The sequence below is a fragment of the Caretta caretta genome, chromosome 7 (genome assembly GCF_965140235.1).
Source record: "Caretta caretta isolate rCarCar2 chromosome 7, rCarCar1.hap1, whole genome shotgun sequence".
In the NCBI taxonomy this organism is placed as follows: domain Eukaryota; kingdom Metazoa; phylum Chordata; order Testudines; family Cheloniidae; genus Caretta; species Caretta caretta.
Genome location: NC_134212.1, coordinates 25,182,157 through 25,206,835, shown reverse-complemented (window position 1 = coordinate 25,206,835; position 24,679 = coordinate 25,182,157). Strand labels below are relative to the sequence as shown.

The window sequence follows — 24,679 nt, the reverse complement described above, 5'->3', positions numbered from 1 at the left end:
TTATTTCAATACAATTAATGTGCTGCATTCAGAACTAACAAACTAAACCGATGTAAGGTACCCATGTAGACAAGCCCTGAAGGTAAGTTATCCTTAGAATTATTAACACCAAATGACTACACACATGGTCATATTGTTCAGGACTCAACAGCTATTTAATTAACAGCTTCTTTCTACTTGTAAAAAGAAAAGGAGTACTTGTGGCACCTTAGAGACTAACCAATTTATTTGAGCATGAGCTTTCGTGAGCTACAGCTCACTTCATCGGATGCATACCGTGGAAACTGCAGTAGACATTATATACACACAGAGACCATGAAACAATACCCCCTCCCACCCCACTGTCCTGCTGGTAATAGCTTATCTAAAGTGACCACTCTCCCTACAATGTGCATGATAATCAAGGTGGGCCATTTCCAGCACAAATCCAGGTTTTCTCACCCCCCCACCCCCATACACACACAAACTCACTCTCCTGCTGGTAATAGCCCATCCAAAGTGACCACTCTCTTCACAATGTGTATGATAATCAAGGTGGGTCATTTCCAGCACAAATCCAGGTTCTCTCACTCCCTCACCCCCCCCCCCAAAAAACCACACACACAAACTCACTCTCCTGCTGGTAATAGCTTATCCAAAGTGATCACTCTCCCTACAATGGCCCACCTTGATTATCATACACATTGTGAAGAGAGTGGTCACTTTGGATGGGCTATTACCAGCAGGAGAGTGAGTTTGGGGGGGGGGGGGGGCGCGGAGGGTGACAAAACCTGGATTTGTGCTGGAAATGGCCCAACTTGATGATCACTTTAGATAAGCTATTACCAGCAGGACAGTGGGGTGGGAGGGGGTATTGTTTCATGGTCTCTGTGTATATAATGTCTACTGCAGTTTCCACGGTATGCATCCGATGAAGTGAGCTGTAGCTCACGAAAGCTCATGCTCAAATAAATTGGTTAGTCTCTAAGGTGCCACAAGTACTCCTTTTCTTTTTGCAAAGACAGACTAACACGGCTGTTACTCTGAAACCTTTCTACTTGTGTAATTTAACTGAGAAGATAGGTGAATGCTCTTTCTACAACCATCTATGCAGCATCAAACACAAGACGATGGTTTGTTTTTTAACTGTAGTTACTTCAGTCTAAACTGTGCTTTTCTATTTCTCAGGCAGATTAGAACTAAAGGAAAAAAAAGCAGTTATGTCACTATTGTTTTATTAAACCAACTCTTACTTTTATGGCCATTGCAGTACATTTAGTGACTTCAATAATGTCTTAAACCGATTTCTGATCATGCTTGTTGAAAGAAAAATAGGCAAGTTAAATTAATTGGTACGGAAATGACCAAATAATAGAAATGCTGTACAAAAGTAAGAAAGTGGACAGCAGAGGTATGTTTCGCCTCCAAGTCTCACCAGCATCTGCTTCAATTATTTTGAAAGACAAAATACGAGGCAGGTCTGTATAACAAACTAAGGAAAAATAACGTTCATATTTTGCTTTGAAAATAATCTATTACCACTACAAAGTCTACTCACACTATATTCTAGAAACAAAAGAAACTTGTCTTAATACACTGCATATATCAACTGATAACAACTTCTCAACAAAATTCATTGTCTCGCAGCCTGATACATTCTATGTCATGAAAGGCCTGATAGACTGTGGCTCTTGATTCAGCAGCAAGCTAACAACCTCCTTCAAAATTTGTTCTTATGTTGTATTAAGCTTTCCTGCTCAGATTTAAAGCCTAAAAAAAGAAAATCAAATCTTCAAGTTGTATAGCTTTTGTTTTAATTGTTAACATAAACAATTTTCCAGGCTAACCTCTGGAATTGTGTTTTCTTCCGAGAAGGACTCTCATGATTTATATCTTTTTTCATCCACGACCATGATGATAGGAATGCGAAAGTAAGTCACACTATCAGTAACAAACAATGGTCTCTCTCCTCAAATTAATCCAGTTTTATACACTATACTCCTAGAATAATTTAATGTAGTCTTTCTAAAAGTACATTAGTACTATTTTTGAGTTTCAAGTTAGGTTTTATTCTTGATACATTATACTTTCCAGTATGATTTTTAAGTGTTGGATAAATTTGCAACCATTAAAATTTATAGTAATCTCAGGTGAGGGTAATACATTTCATGGTTCAGAATGTAAGCCAATTATATGCAGAACTCAGGAAGGAACTGCTCCTCTCCTGCAGGTATAAAAACAAAAAAAATATATTTTCTCACTTTTAGCCACAAGTCAATAGGCAAAAATAACTGGGAATTGGTCCTGCTTCGAGCAGGGGGTTGGACTAGATGACCTTCTAGGGTCCCTTCCAACCCTTATATTCTATGATTCTATGATTCTAATAAGGCTAAGCAAATTGTAAAAGTTACATAACAGCTAAAAAATGTTGGCAGAGCATACTACCAGCAAACCTGTTTTCCCCCAACCTTCCTCTTAAAAATTACAGAATCCGAACTTTGCAGCGGGCCCAAGTTGCTAATCACAAGTCTTCAACTCCCTTTGGAAGTTGAGAAGGGAGAGGATAAGTGAAAGAAGAGTTCAGCAAGCAGGACCACACACTAATAGAGGCAAGGATTAGAGAAACAGAAGACAGAGAGCCTAGCATTCTACTTCTAGACATGCTTTTATAATAATGAAATACAGACCTTTAACAAGTTAGAAGCAGTTAATTCTTTCAATCCAATATTCCCACCTCCTACTAACTTTAAATATTTAACCTCCGTGCCTTGGTTTCCCCATCTGTATAACCCACCAATTTCATAGTTATATTGGGAGGTTTAGTCACTGTTTGTAAAATGCTTTGAGACCATCAGGTGGAAAAAACTAGAGAAAAGCACACATTTCACAAGCTAACATTCCTAATATTTCACTTACACATAATAAACTGGGGTTCCCACAGATTACCGCAGTAGAAATAACTAGATTTTAATATTTTAAATTAGGGCTGTCAATTAATTGCAACTAACTCATGCAATTAACTAAAAAAAATAAATTGCGATTAAAAAAATTAATTGCAATTAATCACAGTTTTAATCACACTCTTAAATACCACCAATTGAAATTTATTAAATTTTTTTGATGTTTTTCTACAATTTCATATAGTATTCTGTGTTGTAACTGAAATCAAAGTGTATCTTGTTTATTACAAATATTTCCACTGTAAAAATGATAAAAGAAATACTATTTTTCAATTCACTTCATACAAGTCCTGTAGTGCAATCTGTCATGAAAGTGCAATTTTCAAATGTACATTTTTTTTTGTTACATAACTGCACTCAAAAACAAAACAATGTAAAACTTCAACGCCTACAAGTCCACTCAGTGCTACTTCTTGTTCAGCCAATTGCTAAGACAAACAAGTCTGTTTACATTTACAGGAGATAATGCTGCCAACTTCTTATTTACAATTTCATCAGAAAGGGAGAACAGGCATTTGCATGGCAAGGTCTTTACATGCCAGATATGCTAGACATTCGTAGGCCCCTTCACACTTCGGCCACCACTCCAGAGGACATGTTTCCATGTTGATGACACTTGTTAAAAAAATAATGCGTTAATTAAATTTGTGACTGAACTCCTTGGCGGAGAATTGTATGCCCCCTGTTCTATTTTACCTGCACTCTGTCACATATTTCATGTTCTAGCAGTCTCGGATGATGACCCAACACACATTGTTCATTTTAAGTTGTTCACTGCAGATTTGACAAAATGCAAAGAAGGTACCAATGTGATATTTCTAACGATAGCTACAGCACTCAACCCAAGGTTTAAGAATCTGAAGTGCCTTCCAAAATCTGAGAGGGATGAGGTGTGGAGCATGCTTTCAGTAGTCTTAAAAGAGCAACACTCTGATGCAAAAACTACAGAACCCGAACCACCAAAAAAGAAAATGAACCTTCTGCTGTTGGCATCTGACTCAGATAATGAAAATGAACATGCGTCGGTCCACACTGCTTTGGATTGTTATTGAGCAGAACCGGTCATCAGCATGGACGCATGTCCCTTGGAATGATGGTTGAAGCATGAAGGACGTATGACTCTTTAGCGCATCTGGCACATCAATATCTTGCGATGCCGACTACAACAGTGCTATGAGAACGCCTGTTCTCACTTTTAGGTGACATTGTAAACAAGAAGCAAACAGAATTATCTTCTGCAAATGTAAACAAACTTGTTTGTCTGAGCAATTGGCTGAACAAAAAAATCGGACTGAGTGGACTTGCAGGCTCTAAAATTTTAGATTTGTTTTATTTTTGAATGCAGATTTTTTTGTACATAATTCTACATTTGTAAATTAAACTTTCATGATAAAGAGATTGCTCCAGAGAACTTGTATTAAGTGAACTGAAAAACACTTTCTTTTGGTTTTATACAGTGCAAATACTTGTAATCAAAAATAAACAAAGTGAGCACTGTACACTTTGTGTTCTGTGTTGTAATTGAAATCAATATATTTGAAAATGTAGAAAACATCCAAAAATATTTAAATAAATGGTATTCTATTGTTGTTTAACAGCGCAATTAATCATGCGATTAATTTTTTTAATTGCTTGACAGCCCTATTTGAAATTAAGGTTAAACTGTGAATTTCCTGGGTTTGTAATGCTTAGGGGTGGGGGCGAGGGTGGATAATCACAACATTCCCTGTAATACAGGTTTACCCTAAATTACTGAGAAGTACAGTCAAACTTAACTCTGTCTCAGTATAGTTTGGTCTGGAAATAGAACACACACAGATTTCAGATGACAAAGTAAAGGAAGCATTTACCTGAATTGGAATCTGGAAAAGACAAATAGCAAATACTGGTTTTCTGGAAAGAAAAAACACAACAGAGTAGTTATATTATCTGAAACACACAATTTTAAAGTGACATACTGAACTATATATGTAATAGCTCTTACTCACCTCTTTATCTGTAAGTTTTGAATGCTGAGGATATATTACCTACCAAAAAAAAAGTTATTTTGTTTGAAAACAGAATGGATAACTTTAAACTGTAATAAGTTCATCTTTTAAATAGCTGCTATGATGCAGTACTCACTGACCTGTCCATGTCTATCCTAGTTTCAGTACATGGCAGTGAAATCACATTCCATAACACTATCCTTTTTCCATCTGCTAGAGTTTGACTTTCACACTCCTCAAAAATCAGTGCTCTTTCCTACTCAGATAGTCTTCATTATCACAGCTGCTAGTTATATCATAACTTGTCTTCTCAACGAGTCACTGTAAAAACCTTACTGGTGCAAAAAATGTAAGCTTACTGTCTCTCCCCCACACCTGGGGGAGGGGAAAAAAAGGTAGAAATTGACTGAATAAGGATGGTAACTAGTTAGAGTATGTTTGTTGAGAATCAGTAATTCCTCCAGGCTACATCATCCCTTAACTAGAGTTAACATAATTGCTACTGCAGCCACTTGAGGTGATAAAAAACATTAAAATTGTGTGCAGGAAGCAACTGAAGAGAGACAAAATACAGAGTTGGCTTTTGAAATAAACGCACAGCTTACTCCTCATATGCCCTTTCACCAACATCCTGTCTATTGCTTCTTTGAAAACCACCTGGAGAAATAGGGCAGGTATGTTCCAAAGTTTAAAACACTTTGGATGGAATCATGGCCCCACTGAACTCAATGGAAAGACTCCCATAAATTTAATGGAGATCAAGATTTTACCCTTTAACTTTAAACTCAAATTGTATTTACAGAGATCATAGAATCATAGAATATCAGGGTTGGAAGGGACCCCTGAAGGTCATCTAGTCCAACCTCCTGCTCGAAGCAGGACCAATTCCCAGTTAAATCATCCCAGCCAGGGCTTTGTCAAGCCTGACCTTAAAAACCTCTAAGGAAGGAGATTCTACCACCTCCCTAGGTAACGCATTCCAGTGTTTCACCACCCTCTTAGTGAAAAAGTTTTTCCTAATATCCAATCTAAACCTCCCCCACTGCAACTTGAGACCATTACTCCTCGTTCTGTCATCTGCTACCATTGAGAACAGTCTAGAGCCATCCTCTTTGGAACCCCCTTTCAGGTAGTTGAAAGCAGCTATCAAATCCCCCCTCATTCTTCTCTTCTGCAGGCTAAACAATCCCAGCTCCCTCAGCCCCTCCTCATAAGTCATGTGTTCTAGACCCCTAATCATTTTTGTTGCCCTTAACTGGACTCTCTCCAATTTATCCACATCCTTCTTGTAGTGTGGGGCCCAAAACTGGACACAGTACTCCAGATGAGGCCTCACCAATGTCGAATAGAGGGGAACAATCACGTCCCTCGATCTGCTCGCTATGCCCCTACTTATACATCCCAAAATGCCATTGGCCTTCTTGGCAACAAGGGCACACTGCTGACTCATATCCAGCTTCTCGTCCACTGTCACCCCTAGGTCCTTTTCCGCAGAACTGCGGCCTAGCCATTCGGTCCCTAGTCTGTAGCGGTGCATTGGATTCTTCCATCCTAAATGCAGGACCCTGCACTTATCCTTATTGAACCTCATCAGATTTCTTTTGGCCCAATCCTCCAATTTGTCTAGGTCCCTCTGAATCCTATCCCTCCCCTCCAGCGTATCTACCACTCCTCCCAGTTTAGTATCATCCGCAAATTTGCTGAGAGTGCAATCCACACCATCCTCCAGATCATTTATGAAGATATTGAACAAAACCGGCCCCAGGACCGACCCTTGGGGCACTCCACTTGATACCGGCTGCCAACTAGACATGGAGCCATTGATCACTACCCGTTGAGCCCGACAATCTAGCCAGCTTTCTACCCACCTTGTAGTGCATTCATCCAGCCCATACTTCCTTAATGAAGGAAGATGAGCCAAATGTTACAACAGCAAGAGGGCAAAATATTTTATATTTAGACAGATGAGTACACTGAAGATTTTTTCTTGAGGTAATTAGAAGTACCTACAAAAACTGCTTTAAAAGAATGTTAAGTTTGCAAAGACTTCCCTTTCCTTCATGGGTCATATAGAGAACAGAATTGCTTGCACGGCCCTCATCATGCTCATTACGTTTACAGGCCTGTATTAAGATAATGACTGTAATCAAATTTCATTCTTCAGGGCTTCAGCCAGTTGCCTACAACGGTCAGGAAAGAATTTCCCCTGCGATGTACAGCCATTCCCGTTTGTATTCCTCTGAAACATTATAAATCAGCACTCTGAGGTGGTTCCAAGAATCCTCTTCATAGATGTCTGGTTGGTGAGTCTTGCTCACATGCTCAGGGTCATACAGATAGTCAAATATAGGGTCAAGAAGGAGTTCTTCCCCAGGTCAGATTGGCAGGGATCTCACGGGTTTTTTGCCTTCCTCTGTAGCATGACACATGGTTCATATACTGGGAACATATCCTCAATATCTCACCTAATCAATTCCTGCTACTGTATGGGCCTCAGACTATATGGGCCTCAGACAAAGACCTTAGTCTTTCCTATTCTCTGCCCATTGGACACAGTTTAGTCTCCTGAGGACTGAAGTGCTTTGGTCTAACTAAAGACTTTGCTTTTAGGGTATCTGGGTGAAATTTAATTGCCTGTGATATACTGGAGGTCAGACTAAATGATAGGATGGTTCCTTCTGGCCTTAAGTTCTATGAAACTATGAGACAAGCTCTTAAAAATCAGGAAGTATCATAATCAAGGTCAACTTTAATTTTACAGTCCTTAAGTACATGATTGTGTACTAATTTTTCCACAAAGGAAGCTTGCCTCCATCCTAGGATGGCAGTATGAGACCTGGTTTAATAGTAAGGGTTATAAAGTCCATATCATTAATACTAGTCAGTGATAAAAGTGAAGACATGAATTCTTCATCTCCTGACACCCAGCCCAGTGTACCCTCTTCTAGGCCAAAGAATATTTTGATGAGGGAGAGCAGCAAAAGCTGCTGCTACCATTTTGTCATATCTTACAGAGTTTGTGTGGCCATTTCAGAATGATGCAGGAGGCTCAGTGAGCTTGGAGGATGTGCAACGCAGATGGATGCATCAGTAAATAAAGGGACCAGTGCTGAACAAGCTCCACTGCACATATACAAATGGCAAATTTCTGAAGCTTGTAAAGTGACAAAATCTTAATGGATTTTCAGTGACATCAGAAGATACTTCTCCAACCTAACATCAGCCTCCTGCCAAATTTCAAATTCCTAGCACCCCCTGGTTTGGAACAGCACTGTTTCAGATAAAACTACAAAACAACTTAACTTTGGCAAACCAATCCGTTTTTCCCTAACTTTGTTTTCAAAAACAGCTAAACTTGTATTGCACAATTTTTTTCCAAACATTTCTACAGAAGGCTCTAGAGAATAAGTATGAAAAAGTTCAACCAAGCAGTTAACCTTTCGGAAGAGCTCAATTCAGTTGGAAACAGTGGCTATATAATGGGAGTAATAAGCAACCTTAATATAATTGCTGCTACAAACTCCATCTTTAACAACTTAAGTCCTAAAAATCTGTTACTAAAAATCTGACAAAAACACACACACACACACACACACTATCTTCTCTTTCACACACAAGAGAATAACTTAATGCCCCACTGCAATCCAGTTTGTTTTTTTATTAAATTTTAGCACTCGAATAGTTTAGGATAGGAAGTTTATGCTGTCTCCAACTGAAAATGCAGGGGAAATATAAGTAGGATTAATGTAATTACCAACAGTGAAATATGGCCAGGATACAGGAATTTCATTCTACCTATGCAAAAAGTGCCAAATTAATCACAAATAGACTGCACCTCATTTCTCTCAGAAGGAAAACTGCCATATACCAAGTCACCAACACCACCTGTAGCAGTAGAAGTCTGGGTTTTCATTGGTCTCCCTTTCTATTACTAAATGAGCCTCATCCTTTTCAGATCCCAAACAGGGCACATCACAGACAGAAGTAGCATGGATGTTAGCAGCACAGAAATTAGGCCTTATCTACAGAGAAAATGCACCAGTTTAAACTAATATTTAAAATATCAGTTTAGTTAAACTGGTGCAACACTTAATACAGACACATTCTTATTTAGATCAGTTTACATCTGACTATAGGCAGCACAGGTAGCAACATCTCTAGTTAAGGCTGCCTGAAACTTTCCATTATAAGATTGTTTGTTGGGGGTCAGTTGCCTATACCTTTACCAAACTGTTTGGTTGGAAATTCTCCATGCTTGGTGCCTGCCTCAGACTGATTTTGGGGGGACGTGTTCAGCTAAAACAATTCAGACATTTCTCAGAATGAGACATGAGTAAAACATGTTGTTTTTTCCATATTAAATTTTTTTTTTACCACTATTATGTTGAAAAGCTTTGGTGCCTCCATGCTTTAGAAAAAATACTTGAAATCTGTCAGGAGGTGGGGGGGTCACCAAGGTGTCAGGGATGTGCCTTTTGGGGCCACCATGAAAGTCAGCCAAAATTTGGCCACATTATAATCCTCTGAAAAATCTGTTTGAATATGCTCTTAGGCAGCTTAATTCTCTGAAGATTCCATCTGTACTGAGCATGCTCCAGTACTTCACACCTAACAGATGTCAACTTGACTGTGCATGCACTATCCCAACAGAGCAACTAAGCATGGTCCATTCCAGGACTGCAGGGATGAAGGGAACACTTTCCCTGCATTTGACCCTCCTGGTGACTTGTGTAGTGCCAAGTACCAGAACTGGGGACAAATGTTCCCAATTCTCCCATTGTTCGTGCCTAGGCAGCGAGGAGGAGGAGGAGGAAACTCCCTGATTTGAAGGCAGAGGCGTGAGAAATTGGTGGGGGGAGGAATGCAACGAGGGGACAAAGGGGCAGGATCAGAGGGGAACAAAACCGAGGGGACGACAGGGTAAAGGAGCCAGGGACAGTCAAAGAACTGGGAGGGGGGAGACAAAGACAAGAACAGGGGACACAGGCAGAAGCACAGAAAGGGGCTGAGGACAGGGGAATAGCAGCAGTGGAGGAGAGAGGCTGGAGATGACAGGGACAAAAAGGTCTATAACCACTATAGATCATTGTGGAAAGTTTTGGTTTACATTACTTGCCTCATATCACATAGGAACTGTGGCAGAGGCAGGGATAGAATCTAATTTGCTATAATGGCATTCAAATGCCTTAACCATGAACACCAGAGTTTCAGCAAACCAGCGTTAAGAAAACCCCATTTAATGGTGAGAGCCTAAGCCACGATTCATAAATAAAGGCAATGCAAAGTGATTTGAAAATAGTGGGCATTGGAGACAACCAAATTTTACAAGCTATTTGAAAAGAAAAAATATATCTATAAGACAGCCTTCCTGAATACTTCGCAGACTTGCAGTTTTGTAAACACGTAAGGTACTGTATTGCTCCCTCTTTCCTTTGAAAGGGTTTCAAGACAGAAGACCAGATGTGTGTTCATTAATTCCAGTTAAGAGGAAAAAAAGTGTTCACTTTGTAACTTCCATATCTTTTGGTATCTCATATGGTTGAGAAAGTTACCTGTACTTTGTTACTCAAGGTGAAAATCTTGCTGCTGATTAAAGACAGTTTAAATGATAGAGAAGTCTTAGACCCTAAGCCTGCAAATACTTAATTTTAAAAAGAGCTTCCCACAGAAAAGTATGGGATTGCTTCTGTGGCAAAAGTTAAGCATGTGGATAAGCACTTGCCGAATATGGGCCACTGTGAGCTCTCCTCACTGCTGAGAAAAGCTAAAAGGGCAGTAAGAAAAGGAGTACTAGTGGCACCTTAGAGACTAACCAATTTATTTGAGCATAAGCTTTCGTGTAGCTCACGAAAGCCTATGCTCAAATAAATTGGTCAGTCTCTAAGGTGCCACTAGTACTCCTTTTCTTTTTGCGAATACAGACTAACATGGCTGCTACTCTGAAACCTGTAAAAGGGCAGTGTTTACTTAAGTCATGTGTTGCAAACAAATTAATTTCTTTGTTGTTAGTAATACATTATAACATTAACCGAATCAAATTTTTAACTCTAATTTACTTATCACTATTCTATTTACTTTTCTCTTGGATATAACAAAGAAACGCCATTAAGTCTGTTTCAACTTTGTTAAGAGCTGCAATGTCTGGGTTTCAGAAACTTAAGAATATATACTTACTAGTGATCTGGAGAAGATTGAGAAGATGATCTACACTCAGACTGCTACAATACAACTTTTAAACCTTTAACACCTGGATACTATGAAAATGATACTATTAGAGAAATGTGAAAAACACACTCATTTTGGATCAAGATGACAACAGTTCAGAAAAATGCACTGAGAGGTGATGGGAGTAGGCTAAACAATTATTTGAAGTTAATTAATTCTATTACTTTTCTTGGTGTTTGCCTGCTTTTTATTTTCAAATGTAGAGGAACCCAGTCAATTTAAAATCTAGTTGTTTTAAGACCATGTGTCGAAAGTAGTTCAAGATACTGCCCTTACCTCTGAGTCAAGTCTTCTGATTTCGTGCAATCAAATCTCTCTCCCTTTATTTATTTATTTATTTTTTTAATTTTCTCTGTTGCTGTGTAACACAAACAATAGGGGAAGTGCCTCACTCCGGGAACGCGATAGTGAAACTGACTCTACACAAAGTGCTGTCAAAAGCCCAAACTAAAAACACCGCAGAGCAGGGGCCCAAACGCCCCCCGCCAGTGACGCCGACCTGCAGGGTCACGCCGGACGGAGCCGGGCAGGTGCGGCGCCTTCGTGCAGAGCGAGAGAGAGGAAGAGAGTCAGTCTCGGGCGGATGGCGGCCCCCCGGCTCGGACCCTTCCCCTCCTCAATGCTAAGGGTCGGGCGAGCTTGGGCGCAGCGCGGCAGAGTCTCCCTGCGGCAAAGGAGCCAGGGTGGGATACCGCCCCCCCCCGCGACTGACGGTCAGGGCCTCTTCCCGCCCGTGTCGCTCACCTCCACGGCCTGGCCCAGCTCCAAGTCGAAACCCACCACGCACACGCAGTGCAGCCAGGCCGAGAAACGGTCCCAGGGCAGCAGCGACAGGCACCGGCCCAGCGCAGCCTCCTCCGCCTCACAGGGGCTCCGCGAGGCCGCGCTGAGGGCGCCGCTCTGGCTCTGCTCCCGCACGGCCATGGCACTAGCGCGGCTCGGCCGCGGCAGGAGCAGCCGAGCCGGCTCCAGCCCGCAAACCAACGGGGAGAGGGCGGCAGGGTAGAAAGAGAATCACGTGACACGCTGCGCGCTTCGTCGTGTTCGGGGATGGGAGCGTCCAAACTACTTCGGGGGGGAGCGGGAGAGTCTAAAGCGTCCCCAAGCGAGCGAGGAGGCGAAAGCGAAAGAAGCCGCCCGCCGCCGCGGGAGAGTTGCCGCAGCTCTTCCCGTTGTATGAGGCGAGAGGGTCCGTCCAGCCACTGGGGCTGGAGGTTCAGGGCAGGCCCTGAACTTCGACCACTGTCGCCCTACAGAGGTGGGGAGACCTGCCTGACCCCGTCCCTCTTTAACAGTCGTGATCCCACCTTTGGCCCTTTCATGGTACCTGACCCCTGGCCTCACAATTGTCACGGGGCCAGTTCCTCTGTCTTGCTGGTTGCCACAGCCCACGCTGTGCCCTCTTGCTTGTTGGCTGACACGGCTCATGCTATGTCGCTTGTCACAGAGTTTAAGGCAAGAAGGGACTGCCAGGTCCCTGTTCATCAGGACACTAGACACCACCCCTCACCTGTGCACCAAGCCCAAACAACCAGAATTAGACCCAAGTGTTACTGCCCTCAGGGGGATTCAACTAGTGTGTCACAAGTAGAGAAGAGAAGGAACTGAGGTGAAGCAACGCTTGAGAGCCCTGCAGTGGCAGGGGCTTGATTATTTGAGACATACTGTTGTTCCTGGTTAAGACATTAGACTGAGATTTAAAAGATCTGGGTCCTATTCCTGGCTCTTGCCCTTCTCTGTACAAGTCATTAGATTACTCTGTGCTCCATTCCCTATCTGTGAAATGGGGAAGTCATTAAAAGCCATTTCTGCATATATTTTGAGCTCTGTGATGTTCTCAGCACCCCCATACTAGCTGTTTTTTGCTTTAGGATGTATTTATTGGGTCATATCAATGCCACCCAAGCCACTAGAGGGTCCTTTGTATTTTCAGGCTAATATTTGTTTTCTGAGAAACAATGTTTTCTCAGGGTTTTATGTTTCTTCCCTGAAGTGATAGTTTTTTTCAACCATAATTCCAGGGTAACAAAGATTTGTCGGGGTTATTATTAAAAAGTCTTAGAGTAACAGCCGTGTTAGTCTGAAAACCTGGATTTGTGCTGGAAATGGCCCACCTTGATTATCATACACATTGTAAAGAGAGTGGTCACTTTGGATGGGCTATTACCAGCAGGAGAGTGAGTTTGTGGGGCGGAGGGGCGGGGCGGAGGGTGAGAAAACCTGGATTTGTGCTGGAAATGGCCCAACTTGATTATCATACACATTGTAAGGAGAGTGATCACTTTAGATAAGCTATTACCAGCAGGAGAGTGGGGTGGGAGGAGGTATTGTTTCATGGTCTCTGTGTATATAATGTCTTCTGCAGTTTCCACAGTATGCATCTGATGAAGTGAGCTGTAGCTCACGAAAGCTTATGCTCAAATAAATTGGTTAGTCTCTAAGGTGCCACAAGTACTCCTTTTCTTTTTATTAAAAAGTCCTTTTCCAGGTGCAGTAAGTGGGTTTTACTTTCCATTAAGGAAAGGAAAGTGTGGGGCCTTAACAGGTTGACAGTGGATCTTTAAAGGAATGAAAAAAAGCAACGAACATATTAATATTTTAAACTGTACTTTCTTTTTTGAATAAGTAACATTATTTTTTCTAAATACAATAGTTTCCTCTAATTACACTTGTACATATCATTACAGACATTTCACACATAATAGATGCCCTGCTTTTATCATTTTGCTTAGTTGTCTTGTACAGCAGATGGGACGGGACTTCCTCAGATCTATACAACTTTAGACTTCAAACCTACACTGGTTATTTCTCAGATAGCAGATACTCTCTCACCCTGTGCTGGCAGGCCATGTGCCCTTAAGCCTCAGCTTCAGTGAGGCGTGAAAGTGTGAAAGTCCACTTCTCAGCAGAGTAATGCCAAACACTGATTAGAGACTGTTGCAGCAGCAACTTCTTCTTCAGTCATTGCTAAGAGGATTTTCAGACCAGTCATGCTGGTTTTAAATTACTGTGTGGAAACCAATTAAACATAATGCAATCCGCAGTGTGGATGCAGTTATATCAGTATAAAGGTGTTTATATTAGTATAGATTGTTTCAGTAAATAGATATAGTTATAATTTCTAAACTGATATAGTTAAATTGATACAACAAAGGTATGCAGACATGCCCTAAGGACCTAAATTTTGCTGCTTTAACTATGCCAATATACTTAAAGTGGGAAAAGTCCCCTAGGGTAGATGCAGTTATACCAGTTAAACTTGTTGAGTTTCAGGAAATGGAATAAGTCATACCAGTATAAGGCATTTTTATACTGGTATAATTGCATCCACAGACACTAGGGCTTTTACTGGCATAATTATGTTGGTAAAAATTACACTCCTAACCAATAACTGTGCTAGTGAAACTTTTAAGTATAGACCAGTCCTTCGATGTACTGCATTTGTGACAGGCTTCTTGCCTTCCCCAACACATACTTATCCACACAAAGGCCAAGTACAATCTGGCCCTTTATCTGTCAACACCAACCATTAAAACAGAAAATAACCCATTAGTGAATACTTCTCTGTCACTGCAATCAACCAAAGATTAGCATTCTGGGGACGTGCTCTTTCATTATATGTTTCCAATGCATCAGCAAAGAAAGTGACAGCCTACTACAGAACATATTTGTAGGCCATACATCTGTGTTGTACAGCTCTCAGACAAAAAGCTCTTCAGGGATTCAGACTGGATCATTGCACAATTCAGAACTGATATGCTCTGCTGCTACATCATTTGCACCCATGGACACTCTGGAGGCTTGAATTACCATGCATTCAAATAATACTCGCTACTCTACTAAGTATTGCAACAGGACCATTTCAACAAATGACAGAGTGTGTGACCAAAATGTCACAATGCTGTTTCCCCTTGATTAATTAAATTTGTGAAAGCACTTCTGCTACCTAAGAAAAGATTTATTACATTTCCAATCACTGCATCATAGCAGCAAAAAGGAGACTTTTTACAATAAAGATAGTATACTTTCCACACATATTAAATATTTTCGATTGCACACATCTCTGTCCAACCCTCTAGTGAATCAAATAAGGAGTTAGGGACAGGGAAGTCAAATCTAAGGTGAAAAACAAGAGGGCATGATTTTGGAAATAAAAGGGTAATGGGTATGTCATAGTAGAAGCAAGATGGATCTACACAAATGAATCTCAAACTTCAAGACCTTGCTTATCACTTCCAAGACTCAAAAGTATTTGGCATACCGCCTTTATAATTGTCATCAACAATTTTTAGTAGATTGTTATTCTTACCCTATACCTCAAATTTACCCATATACCATGTGACTGAGGCCCACATACCACAAGTTGAAAATCAGTTCTCTAGCGAGTTTTTATTATCTAGGCTACTGTGTTAAGGTATGCTGTATGAAAGTAGGAAGAAAATAAAGGAGATCAGGGAGAGGGAGGAAGTGGTAGAAAGTGCAGCAGAATTTAGATTCATTTGAGGAAAGAGATTTAGAGACGAGAAGCAGATATAAGAACATTTTAAAGTTAGCAAGTGTAGTGAAAAAGGAGATAAGGGAGCATAGCTGTCCAATTCTCAGCCTGGGCTCTGCCAAAATCTCTTTGTCTCTTGCCCCTGGGTCTCTTATGAGCGCCCCCACTTCTGAATCCAATTACTTCTAGTCACTGGCGGCACTCCCTGGGTTCTCACACAGGTTATTGGCTGGGAGCAGCCCTCCTGGGTCCCTCACTGTATCAGGCTTGTAGTGTTAGTCTGTACCTCAAAGTGAGGGGGAGGGGTAAAGAGGAATGGAGAGAGGAAAGGCTAGCCACTGCTTCAGGCTGGGCTCCCTTTAGTACTTGAGCTCCAGAGCAGCCTCTCCTTCTGGGCAATGTCCTCGTTGTTGAAGGAGGAGAGGGAGAATGTCACCTCTGCCTTTTCCAAGTGGCACATGTTCTGCAGGTGCACGTAACTGGCACTACCTGAGTACAGGAATACTTGCTAGCCTATCACTGGGATGTGGATGTGTCCCATCACAGTGAGAAAGTTCTGATGATGAAAAGTAGAGAAGGGTGTAAGCAGAGAATTCCTGCCAAATAGCATTTTTTCTTTGAATTTTTTAGAAAGATCTTACTTAGAAAGGAAAGAGGGTTTGAGGAAGGAATCAAAGGAAGAGAAAAATCAATGGTGATTGTAGGCATTTGAGTCAATCAAGATGAAGAAATAAAGTTCGTTGTAAAGGAAGATGGCAGAATGGAATGGAGAATGCACATGTAGTGGAGAAATTCCATTAATTATCATATTTAAGTTCAATGTATATATTCAGAGGTGAAAGTAAGCCGGTACGCTCCTGTACGGCATACCGGCAAGCAGCATAGGCGAATTATATGGGCTCGCGGCTCCACTAATGTTCAGGGCTGGGTTACCCACCTGGTCCCACCTGCTCTCTCTCCCCCCCCCACCCCCACTCCGTCTCCCTAGGTCCCTGTCTCTCCCCTGCAGCACCATGCTGCCTCCCTGCATCAACTGCCGCCACAGGGTTCTAATGCCCCCTATTCAAAAGTGGCAGGGCAGGCTGCCCTTCCCGTGCCCTTCCCCCTCAGATCCTTTCATTTTCCAGTGGGACCCTCCACCAGTACAGTCGCCCTCCCTGCCCGCAGTCACCGCTCCTGCCCCATGCTGGGCAAGGGGCATCCCCATCCCCCACCCCCAGTGAGGCTACAGTGAGGGGCAGCAGCAGTGGATGAGGTGCACATGTGATGGCAGCCCCCCTGCTCACGGCACCCACCACAGGGGAGGTGAGGGAGATTCCTGGACCTGAGAGGGGCCCTAGGAGCACACGCAGTGACAGTGGTGGGGGGTGAGTGTGCTGCTGAAGGGGAGAGGAGATTCCCTCTCCCAGAGCTCGTTTCTGCCGGGGGGAAGAGGGCTGGGGGGAGTCGCGCTCCAGGCGTGGGGCAGCCTCCCTGCACCCCAAACTCATCCCCAGCCCTGCCCCACCCCAGAGCCCATACCCCCAGCCAGAGCCCTCATCCCCCCACACCCCAACCCTCTGCCCTAGCCCTGAGCCTCTCCAACACCCCAAACCCCTCATCTCCAGCCCCAGCCAGAGCCCTCATCCCCCCCGCACCCTCTGCCTCAGCCCTGAGCCCCCTCCCACACCCCTCATTCCAAGCCACACCCCAAACCCATCCCCAGCCTCACCCCTGCACCCCCTCCCATCCCCAAACCCCCCTCCCAGAACCTGCACCTCCTCCCTCCGCACCCCCTCCCATCCCCAAACTCCCTCCCAGAGTTTGCACCCTGCACCCCTTCTGCACCCCAATCCCCTGCCCCAACCCAGGGCCTGCATTCCAGACCTCCTCTCCCCCCACCCAAACTCCCTCCCAGAGACTTGGGCAGGTGGGGGGGAAGGACTCTGGGGGGGGGGGGGCAGAGCTTGGGCAGGGGCAGGTTCTGGGCACCACCAAAATTTCTACAAACCTGCCACCCCTGCTGGCAAGAGCCAGTGAGCCGTACCAGGGCAGACCGGCTTCCCCAGGTAGCAATTTAAAGGGCCTGTGGCTCCCAGCAGCAGCTGGACCCCGGGCCCTTTAAACTGACACCAGAGCCCCACTGCCAGAGCCCTGGGGTAGCAGCGGCAGGGCTCGCGTGGCGATTTAAAGGGCCCAGGGCTCCTGCTGCTGCTACCGCCCTGGGCCCTTTAAATCACCACTGTAGTCTCGCTGCCGCTACCCCAGGGCTCTGGAGACAATTTAAAGGGCCCGGGCGGTAGAGGCAGCGGGAGCCCCAGGCCCTTTAAATAGCCCCCGGAGCCTGCCGGAGTCCTAGGAGAGTGGCAGCGGGGCTCCCGGGACTACTTAAAGGGTTTGGGGCTCCCGCTGCCTCTACTACCCCGGGCCCTTTAAATAGCTGCTGGAGCTGATTTAAAGGGCCCTGGAGGGTAATGGTAGACAGAGCCCCGGGCCCTGCTGCTGGACCCCCGGGGCTCCGTCGGCAATTTAAAGGGCCCAGGGCTCTGCTGCACTAGCAGCAGCTCGAGCCCCGGCCCTTTAAATCGTCCCCAAACCCCAGGGCTCCCAACCACCTCTGTAGATGGGAGCTCAGGGAGTGATTTAAAGGGCCCGGGGATTTAAAGGCCTTGCCTCTTCCGGTAGAGGCCACACCTCTTCCGGTTGTGGCCCCGCGCCCTCCTCAAGACTCCAGAGTACTGGCGATTCGTTTAAGTTACTTTCACCCCATATATATTTATAATTTTACAGTTGTAGCTAATTTAAATATCCAGTGCTATGGTATTCTTCAGATAGCAGTCTTTTTACTTAAAAAACAAACACAGAAAAATAAATGAATAAAAATAAATGTTTTCAGTAAAAGCAGAATGAGGGAGACCACACAAAGAAAACCAGCATGTGGGTATTTTTTGAGGTGTTCAGTACCTCTCAGAAAGTGTCCCTCTCTAGGTCCAGGGTAGAAATAGGTGGATGGGTATTTTTACCCATCAGAATGTGCAGTTGTAGATTGCTTGCCAGGAATAAAGATGACTGACTGGCTGGCACATGCTCAATTTAGGCAAACCACCCTTTGCCACACGTGGCATAAAAGGCAGTAACATTTGGCAGCCATATTAGGTATTGACAAAAGTGGCCATTTTAGTGGCCATCTTAGTTAAAGTCAGGAAGCCCATAAAATTTTATGGATGACAGTCATCATAGCTAATGGCAATAAGGCCACACTGTATAACCATATTGCATGAGGGAAATGGAAAGGAGGGCACAATCACATTTCTCTTTCTAGGCAGTTGGTGTTTATGTGAGGCCAATGGAACGAAGAGGCAGTTAAGTCATATCCACACCTGCCTAGGAATTTGGCCTAAGTGTCTCAGGATAGCATGGAGTTTCTCAGGTCCTAAGGACTGCCTCAAAATCTCAGCATCTTTTGCTGCAGTGGCCCCCATGAATTCCAAATTAACTGTAACCATTCAAGGAAAAGATCTGGGTGTTATGTGCAACTCAGTGGAAAGATCTGATTATTGTGCAGTGGTGATCAAAAAGGAAAACAAATTATTTGGCTGTATAAAGAAGAGGTATTCACACTGGAAGTTGTGAGCATTTGTCTGGGGGTCATGACCACCCTGCCTTTTCAAACTGCAAAATGGGAAGGGGCTACCAGATAGATCCTAGCTAAATGGGTAGGGTGCTGCTGATATACAGGTCTTAATACGGAAAATTGGCTTGCAGTATAGAAAAGGTTCAGAACTCCTGGTATAAGAATGATATCGAAAATAATATGATAGTGCAATTATATAAACCAGTATATACCTGGAACAATGGTCAGCCAATGTCAAGTAGGACACAGCAGAAACAGAGGGGTCCAGAGACTGGCAATGAAATTAAATAGCAGCATGGACAGACTTCCATATGGAAAGAGATGAAAAGAATAGGATTTAAATTTAGAGAGGAGATGGATAAGGCCCCAATCTCTCAAATACTTAACACGTGTTTATTTTACATCAGTGGGGAGATTTTGGCAGAGCCCAGGCTGAGAATTGGACAGCTATGCTCCCTTATCTCCTTTTTTACTATTCTTGCTAACTTTAAAATGTCCTTATATCTGCTTCTCGTCTCTAAATCTCTTTCCTCAAATGAATCTAAATTCTGCTGCACTTTCTACCACTTCCTCCCTCTCCCTGATCTCCTTTATTTTCTTCCTACTTTCATACAGCATACCTTAACACAGTAGCCTAGATAATAAAAACTCGCTAGAGAACTGATTTTCAACTTGTGGTTTGTGGGCCTCAGTCACATGGTATATGGGTAAATTTGAGGTATAGAGTAAGAATAACAATCCACTAAAAATCGTTGATGACAATTATGAAGGTGGTATGCCAAATACTTTTGAGTCTTGGAAGTGATAAGCAAGGTCTTGAAGTTTGAGATTCATTTGTGTAGATCCATCTTGCTTCTACTATGACATACCCATTACCCTTTTATTTCCAAAATCATGCCCTCTTGTTTTTCACCTTAGATTTGACTTCCCTGTCCCTAACTCCTTATTTGATTCACTGTCACCTGGCTTCTACACCCTCCACTCCCCTAAGATCACTTTTCTTGCCAAGCACAAAGACCTTAGCTTTATTTTTTTTTTTTTGGGTTTGACCTTTCCGTTACTGTCAATCACCCCCTCATCTGCTTGGGCTTTTGATTCATCCAGTTCCTCCCAGCCTCACTGACTGTTCACTATGTCTTTTTCAAATGGTTGTGTATCATTCTCCTCACCTCTCTCCAATGGCATCCTTCAAAGCTATGTCGTTGGTTCTCTCTTCTTTCTATATATCCTGCCATGGAATGATCTTGTCTGCTACCATGGCTTCAATTTCTAGTTCTTTAACCATCTTCTGCTAGATTGCTTTAGAGAGGCAGCATAGCCAAGTGAATAAACCACTCAACTAGGACTTGGGAAACCTGGGTTCTCTTCTTGACTCTGTCGTGTTCCTTGCTCTGTGCCTATCTGTAAAATGGGGATAATAATGTTGACTTCCTTTCTAAAATGCTTTCAGACAGGCTTATGAAAAGCACTATATAAGAGCTAGGTGTTATTATATTGCTGATTAAGGTTATGAGTTTGGTATGGAAATTTTTAGTAAATTTCACAGCAGAGGTGTGGGGAAAAATACATAAGTCACTAAATAATGTAGGTTTTGCTACATCAACATACACAAGAATATAGCGTAGGTACTGAAAGGTGAGTCTGGAATGTGTTGGAGAAAGAGCCAACTTCACACTAATCCTGCAGCAGAGGCTCCTTTCCCATGCGACTAGGCCTCGATTTCTGCTCTGGGAAATGCAACCTGGTGCATGGGATCACATCACAGCATCACTCAGGTTTGGCTTGCCTGTGCCTATGGAAATGTGAACGAGCCAAACCTGAGTGGTGTTGTGACTTCGTGCCAGGTTTCCATGCCACTCAGTTTGATTGGGGGGCCTAATCAAATGTGTTTTTTACAGTCATTTCCAATATTTCACAGACAATTCAAATTAATGATTTCTGTGACCACCATGACCTGTGACAAAATTACAGCTGTATTTGATGACTCACCAATCTCTGTTCTCTCCTGGCCTTTCCTCTTCAATTCAGTCATGCTAATGTCTTTTCCAATCTTATTCTGTAGCCATCAGAAGCTGTGATTGCACTGAGACACTCCAAAATATAGACTTATTGCACAACATTTAGCAAGTAAGTGCTGTAGGTTTCATGTCATGGTGGTAAGAATGTAAAAGTTGAGGCTAAGGCAAGAAGATATAGAGGGAACACAGGGGGCTGTGAAGGGAACTAAATTTTTATGTGCATGAAAAGTACACTTAGGTTTGTAAGTGAAGTCCTGCCTTGGAGCTTTATTTAAACTAAGATGAAATGCAGCCCCATGAAACGGGTGAGTTTTTAGCAACTTCCCCACTGTGTGTGTGGAGAAAGGGCATTGGGGCCCTGCTCAGCCAGGCTCACTTTCAGGGGCAGCGTCTCCGAGTCCTGACTGCTCTACCTTCTAACCTTTCCTCAGTGGAACCTCCCCCTCCAGCCTTGGGGCGATGGCTTTTCCCCTCCTCCTCCTCCTCTTCCATCAGCCCCAGAGCAACAACCCCTCTTCTCCGGGAAACGCCCCTCCACCGGCTCTTCACAGAGCACAACATTCCCCTTTGCCAGCCCCTCGGGAAAGCCTCTCTCGGCCCCGCCCCACGCCACACCCTCAAAGCGCCGTCCCGGTTCCCCTCTCTTCTCCTCGCCCCCCACCCCGGAAGCGGAGCCCACAGGAGACATCGGGGTCAGGGCCGGGGAACAAAGTTCCGCCGCGGCTTCATTCGCCACAGCACGCAGGTGCGCGCGCCCCACATCGGCGCACTGCTGTGCGAGCGAGCCCGGCGCTTGCGCAGGAGAGGGTAGGCGGTCGCTGGCGTATGCTTCGGTCAGGCTCAGTTCACAGCGGCTCCTCCCTCTCCCGGGTGCCAGCCCTCCCTCCCCCCTTCCTCTCCCCGGCAGCGCGGCTGCTACACCGGGTAGGTTTCCAGTCACTATGGCGGCGGCTGCTGCTGGGAAGGTAAGAAGGGAGGGAGAGGAGCGCTCGCGTGCCCCTCTGCCGTTCGCTGGGCCGGGGAGCTCCGGGCCGGGGAGGGGGCCGCCAGGCCGGGGCTCAGCCTGATCGGGTTTGTTTTGGTTTTGCAGGTCAGAAGAAAGTTTTCGTTGTCGGCGGCCGCCTGAGAACGACACTGAGCGGGAGGCATCCGGGCCCGGCTTCCAGGCCTCCCCCGCAGCCGGAGCAGGGCCAGCCCCGCTGGGCCAGCGGAGACCCTGCTCCTCAGGAGAGAGCGGCAAACGGCATCCCGATGCGCAGCCACCTGCGGAGACCCTGAGCGGAACAGATCCCTCCCCCTTTGGCCGGGCGGCGGGAGACCTCCGGGAGATTCCTCCCTGAGACTTATTGTAGCTAGCCCCCGTGAGAGACATCCCTCCGCCCTCCTAAGGCGGCCCACCTCACTGAGACATCCACCCCTGCCCCTCGTCTGAGGGGCGATCCCTTCTTCTGTCAGCCCAACCTTCGTGAGCGCCTGCAAGTCCCCTGGCTGCCACTCCCCTCCCAGTTGAGGAGGCCCTCACCCCTTCAGTTCGTCCTGGAAGACCCTTCCTCTTAGTTTCTCCGGGGGTGGAGAAGAGTTTGAAGCCCCTCTCCACCCTTTATCAAATTCCATACCTGAGTGGCCAATTGCAACTCTAGCCTCAGGTCAGCTTTTTCTGGTGTAGGGGAAGAGAACAGTGCAGCTTTGCTACCTCTAGTCGAGGACCACCCACGCTACTTTATCTTAATGTCTGAAGAAAATGAAATGTGGACTGCCATGTGGATCAACTAAACTGACTGTCTTTTGTGGAGCGAATGCTTCATACGCATTCTCCATCTCTTGATCTGGGCTGTGAGGCTGGCTGGATGCTAAATGTTTTTTATCCCCTGGCTCCCGACCCCTAAATCTTTCCTTGCTTTCATGCTGCATTGGTCAAATTTTTGGTAAGTGCTGTTTACAGAAGAAGGAAAAAAAAGAAGGCAGTCTGAATCCCCAACACAAGTATTTGTGTGTGACTCATCTACTTGGATTTAAAGACATCTCCACCTTTGGGGAGTCTTGCTTCTCTTCTGTGAAGTCAGATGTTTGTTCCTGTTCTTCCTGATGAGCATGGATTGAAAGTTGCGCCTTCTAGATTTTTTCCAGGGTGCTGCTGATACTGTTAAAGGACATAATGGGGCTTTTTCACTGGATTATTGCCAGGATCAGTTTACACACTGCAACAATGAGTTGTTAGGCATCTCATGTATAGGTAACATTTGTCCTGCTTTAATGTAAAATTGTGGGGGAGATTAGGGATAAAAATTTTTGGAAGGCAGTCTGGATCAGGAAGAGTTTCTCTTCATCCCTGTTTGGCGTGACATCCCCAATCTGTCCTCGATGCCTTCAGCCTTGGCTATCTTCACTTGCCGCCCGAACTCTCACCCATTTCAGGAGCGTCATGTCTACCTGGATGAGCCTGTCAAAATCGGCCGTTCGGTGGCTCGCTGCCGGCCAGCTCAGAATAATGCTACTTTTGACTGTAAAGTGTTGTCCAGGAACCATGCCCTTGTCTGGTTCGACCACAAGACAGGCAAGGTAAGTCCGTTTGTGTTGGAAAGGGGGAGAATAATTAATGAAATGCTAGATTATTTTAATCAAGGGTCGGGTTTCTGCAAGTTCCTGTAAACTGCAACTGGCTTGAAGTTTCCCTCTAAATAGTCAGTATGGTCACATTTGAAGCAAGTAAGGTGTATGTTGTCATCAGGAATTCTGATTTTCAGTTAAATTGATAAAGCCCTGCTAAAGGAAAAGCTTGAGAACAGGATTTATTAAACATTATAAAAACATAAAATTGTTAGCAGAGGGAACTGGTGAATCCTGAAGAGTGCCCATGTTCATTGTTCATTCCTGTGAAAGCATGATGTCAGAAGTCTTATTCTATGTAATACAAAAACTGAAATTATAAAACCTGAAAAAGTTACTGTAAGCAAATGTTTATTTTGGAAACTACTTACCTTAAATTTAGATTGCATTTTTCTAAGAGAATTGTTGTTTTTCCTAAAGCACAGTTCATTGTGTATAAACAAATGTTTAGTCTTTCTAATATGTACAGTGTATTTTATATTCGGTAAAAGGCTTACAATTTTAGTGGTGAACATGTCATTTTGAGCAACTGTCCCAAAAACAAAGCATTATAAATGGCTAAAATCTGTTTTATATGGTATTCTATGTACTTGCATTTTTGAATGTTGGACAAAATATTTTACTCTTAACTTATGTGCAATCAGGATAACATTAGCTGCAATGATTATAATGAATGGCCTATGAAATCTGCTCTCATTGCTAGTGAGATGGAGTTAAAACATGCAGTGTGTTATCTTAACCTGGGCCTAGCCTTCTCAAATAAGGATGACGGCGGTCATAAAATGTTTAGGGGC

General features: G+C 44.0%; 2 protein-coding genes across 29 annotated transcripts in view; one reads left to right on the top strand and one right to left on the bottom strand.

The window, feature by feature from the left end:
* The window catches only part of DENND6A (DENN domain containing 6A), a 45,448-nt gene extending 33,283 nt beyond the window's left edge, over positions 1–12,165 (bottom strand). For 3 of the 6 annotated variants that reach the window (XM_048857715.2, XM_048857713.2, XM_048857714.2), the window contains exons 1-3: positions 11,897–12,164; positions 4,928–4,966; positions 4,790–4,832 (exon numbers count right to left, since the gene is read on the bottom strand). In XM_048857715.2, the coding sequence (XP_048713672.1) occupies positions 4,790–4,832; positions 4,928–4,966; positions 11,897–12,076 (262 nt within the window). In that variant the 5' untranslated portion in view covers positions 12,077–12,164. Of the gene's footprint in view, positions 1–4,789; positions 4,833–4,927; positions 4,967–11,896 lie in introns of all 6 variants that reach the window. The other 3 variants (XR_007357629.2, XM_048857716.2, XR_007357628.2) reach the window with 2 other exon arrangements.
* A 9,935-nt stretch (positions 12,166–22,100) lies between these two features.
* Positions 22,101–24,679, top strand: part of SLMAP (sarcolemma associated protein) — a 158,384-nt gene continuing 155,805 nt past the window's right edge. For 5 of the 23 annotated variants that reach the window (XM_048856640.2, XM_048856641.2, XM_048856642.2 and 2 more), the window contains exons 1-2: positions 22,104–22,243; positions 22,369–23,837. In XM_048856640.2, coding sequence (XP_048712597.1) covers positions 23,640–23,837 — 198 coding nt within the window. In that variant the 5' untranslated portion in view covers positions 22,104–22,243; positions 22,369–23,639. Of the gene's footprint in view, positions 22,244–22,368; positions 23,838–24,679 lie in introns of all 23 variants that reach the window. The other 18 variants (XM_048856644.2, XM_048856651.2, XM_048856654.2 and 15 more) reach the window with 8 other exon arrangements.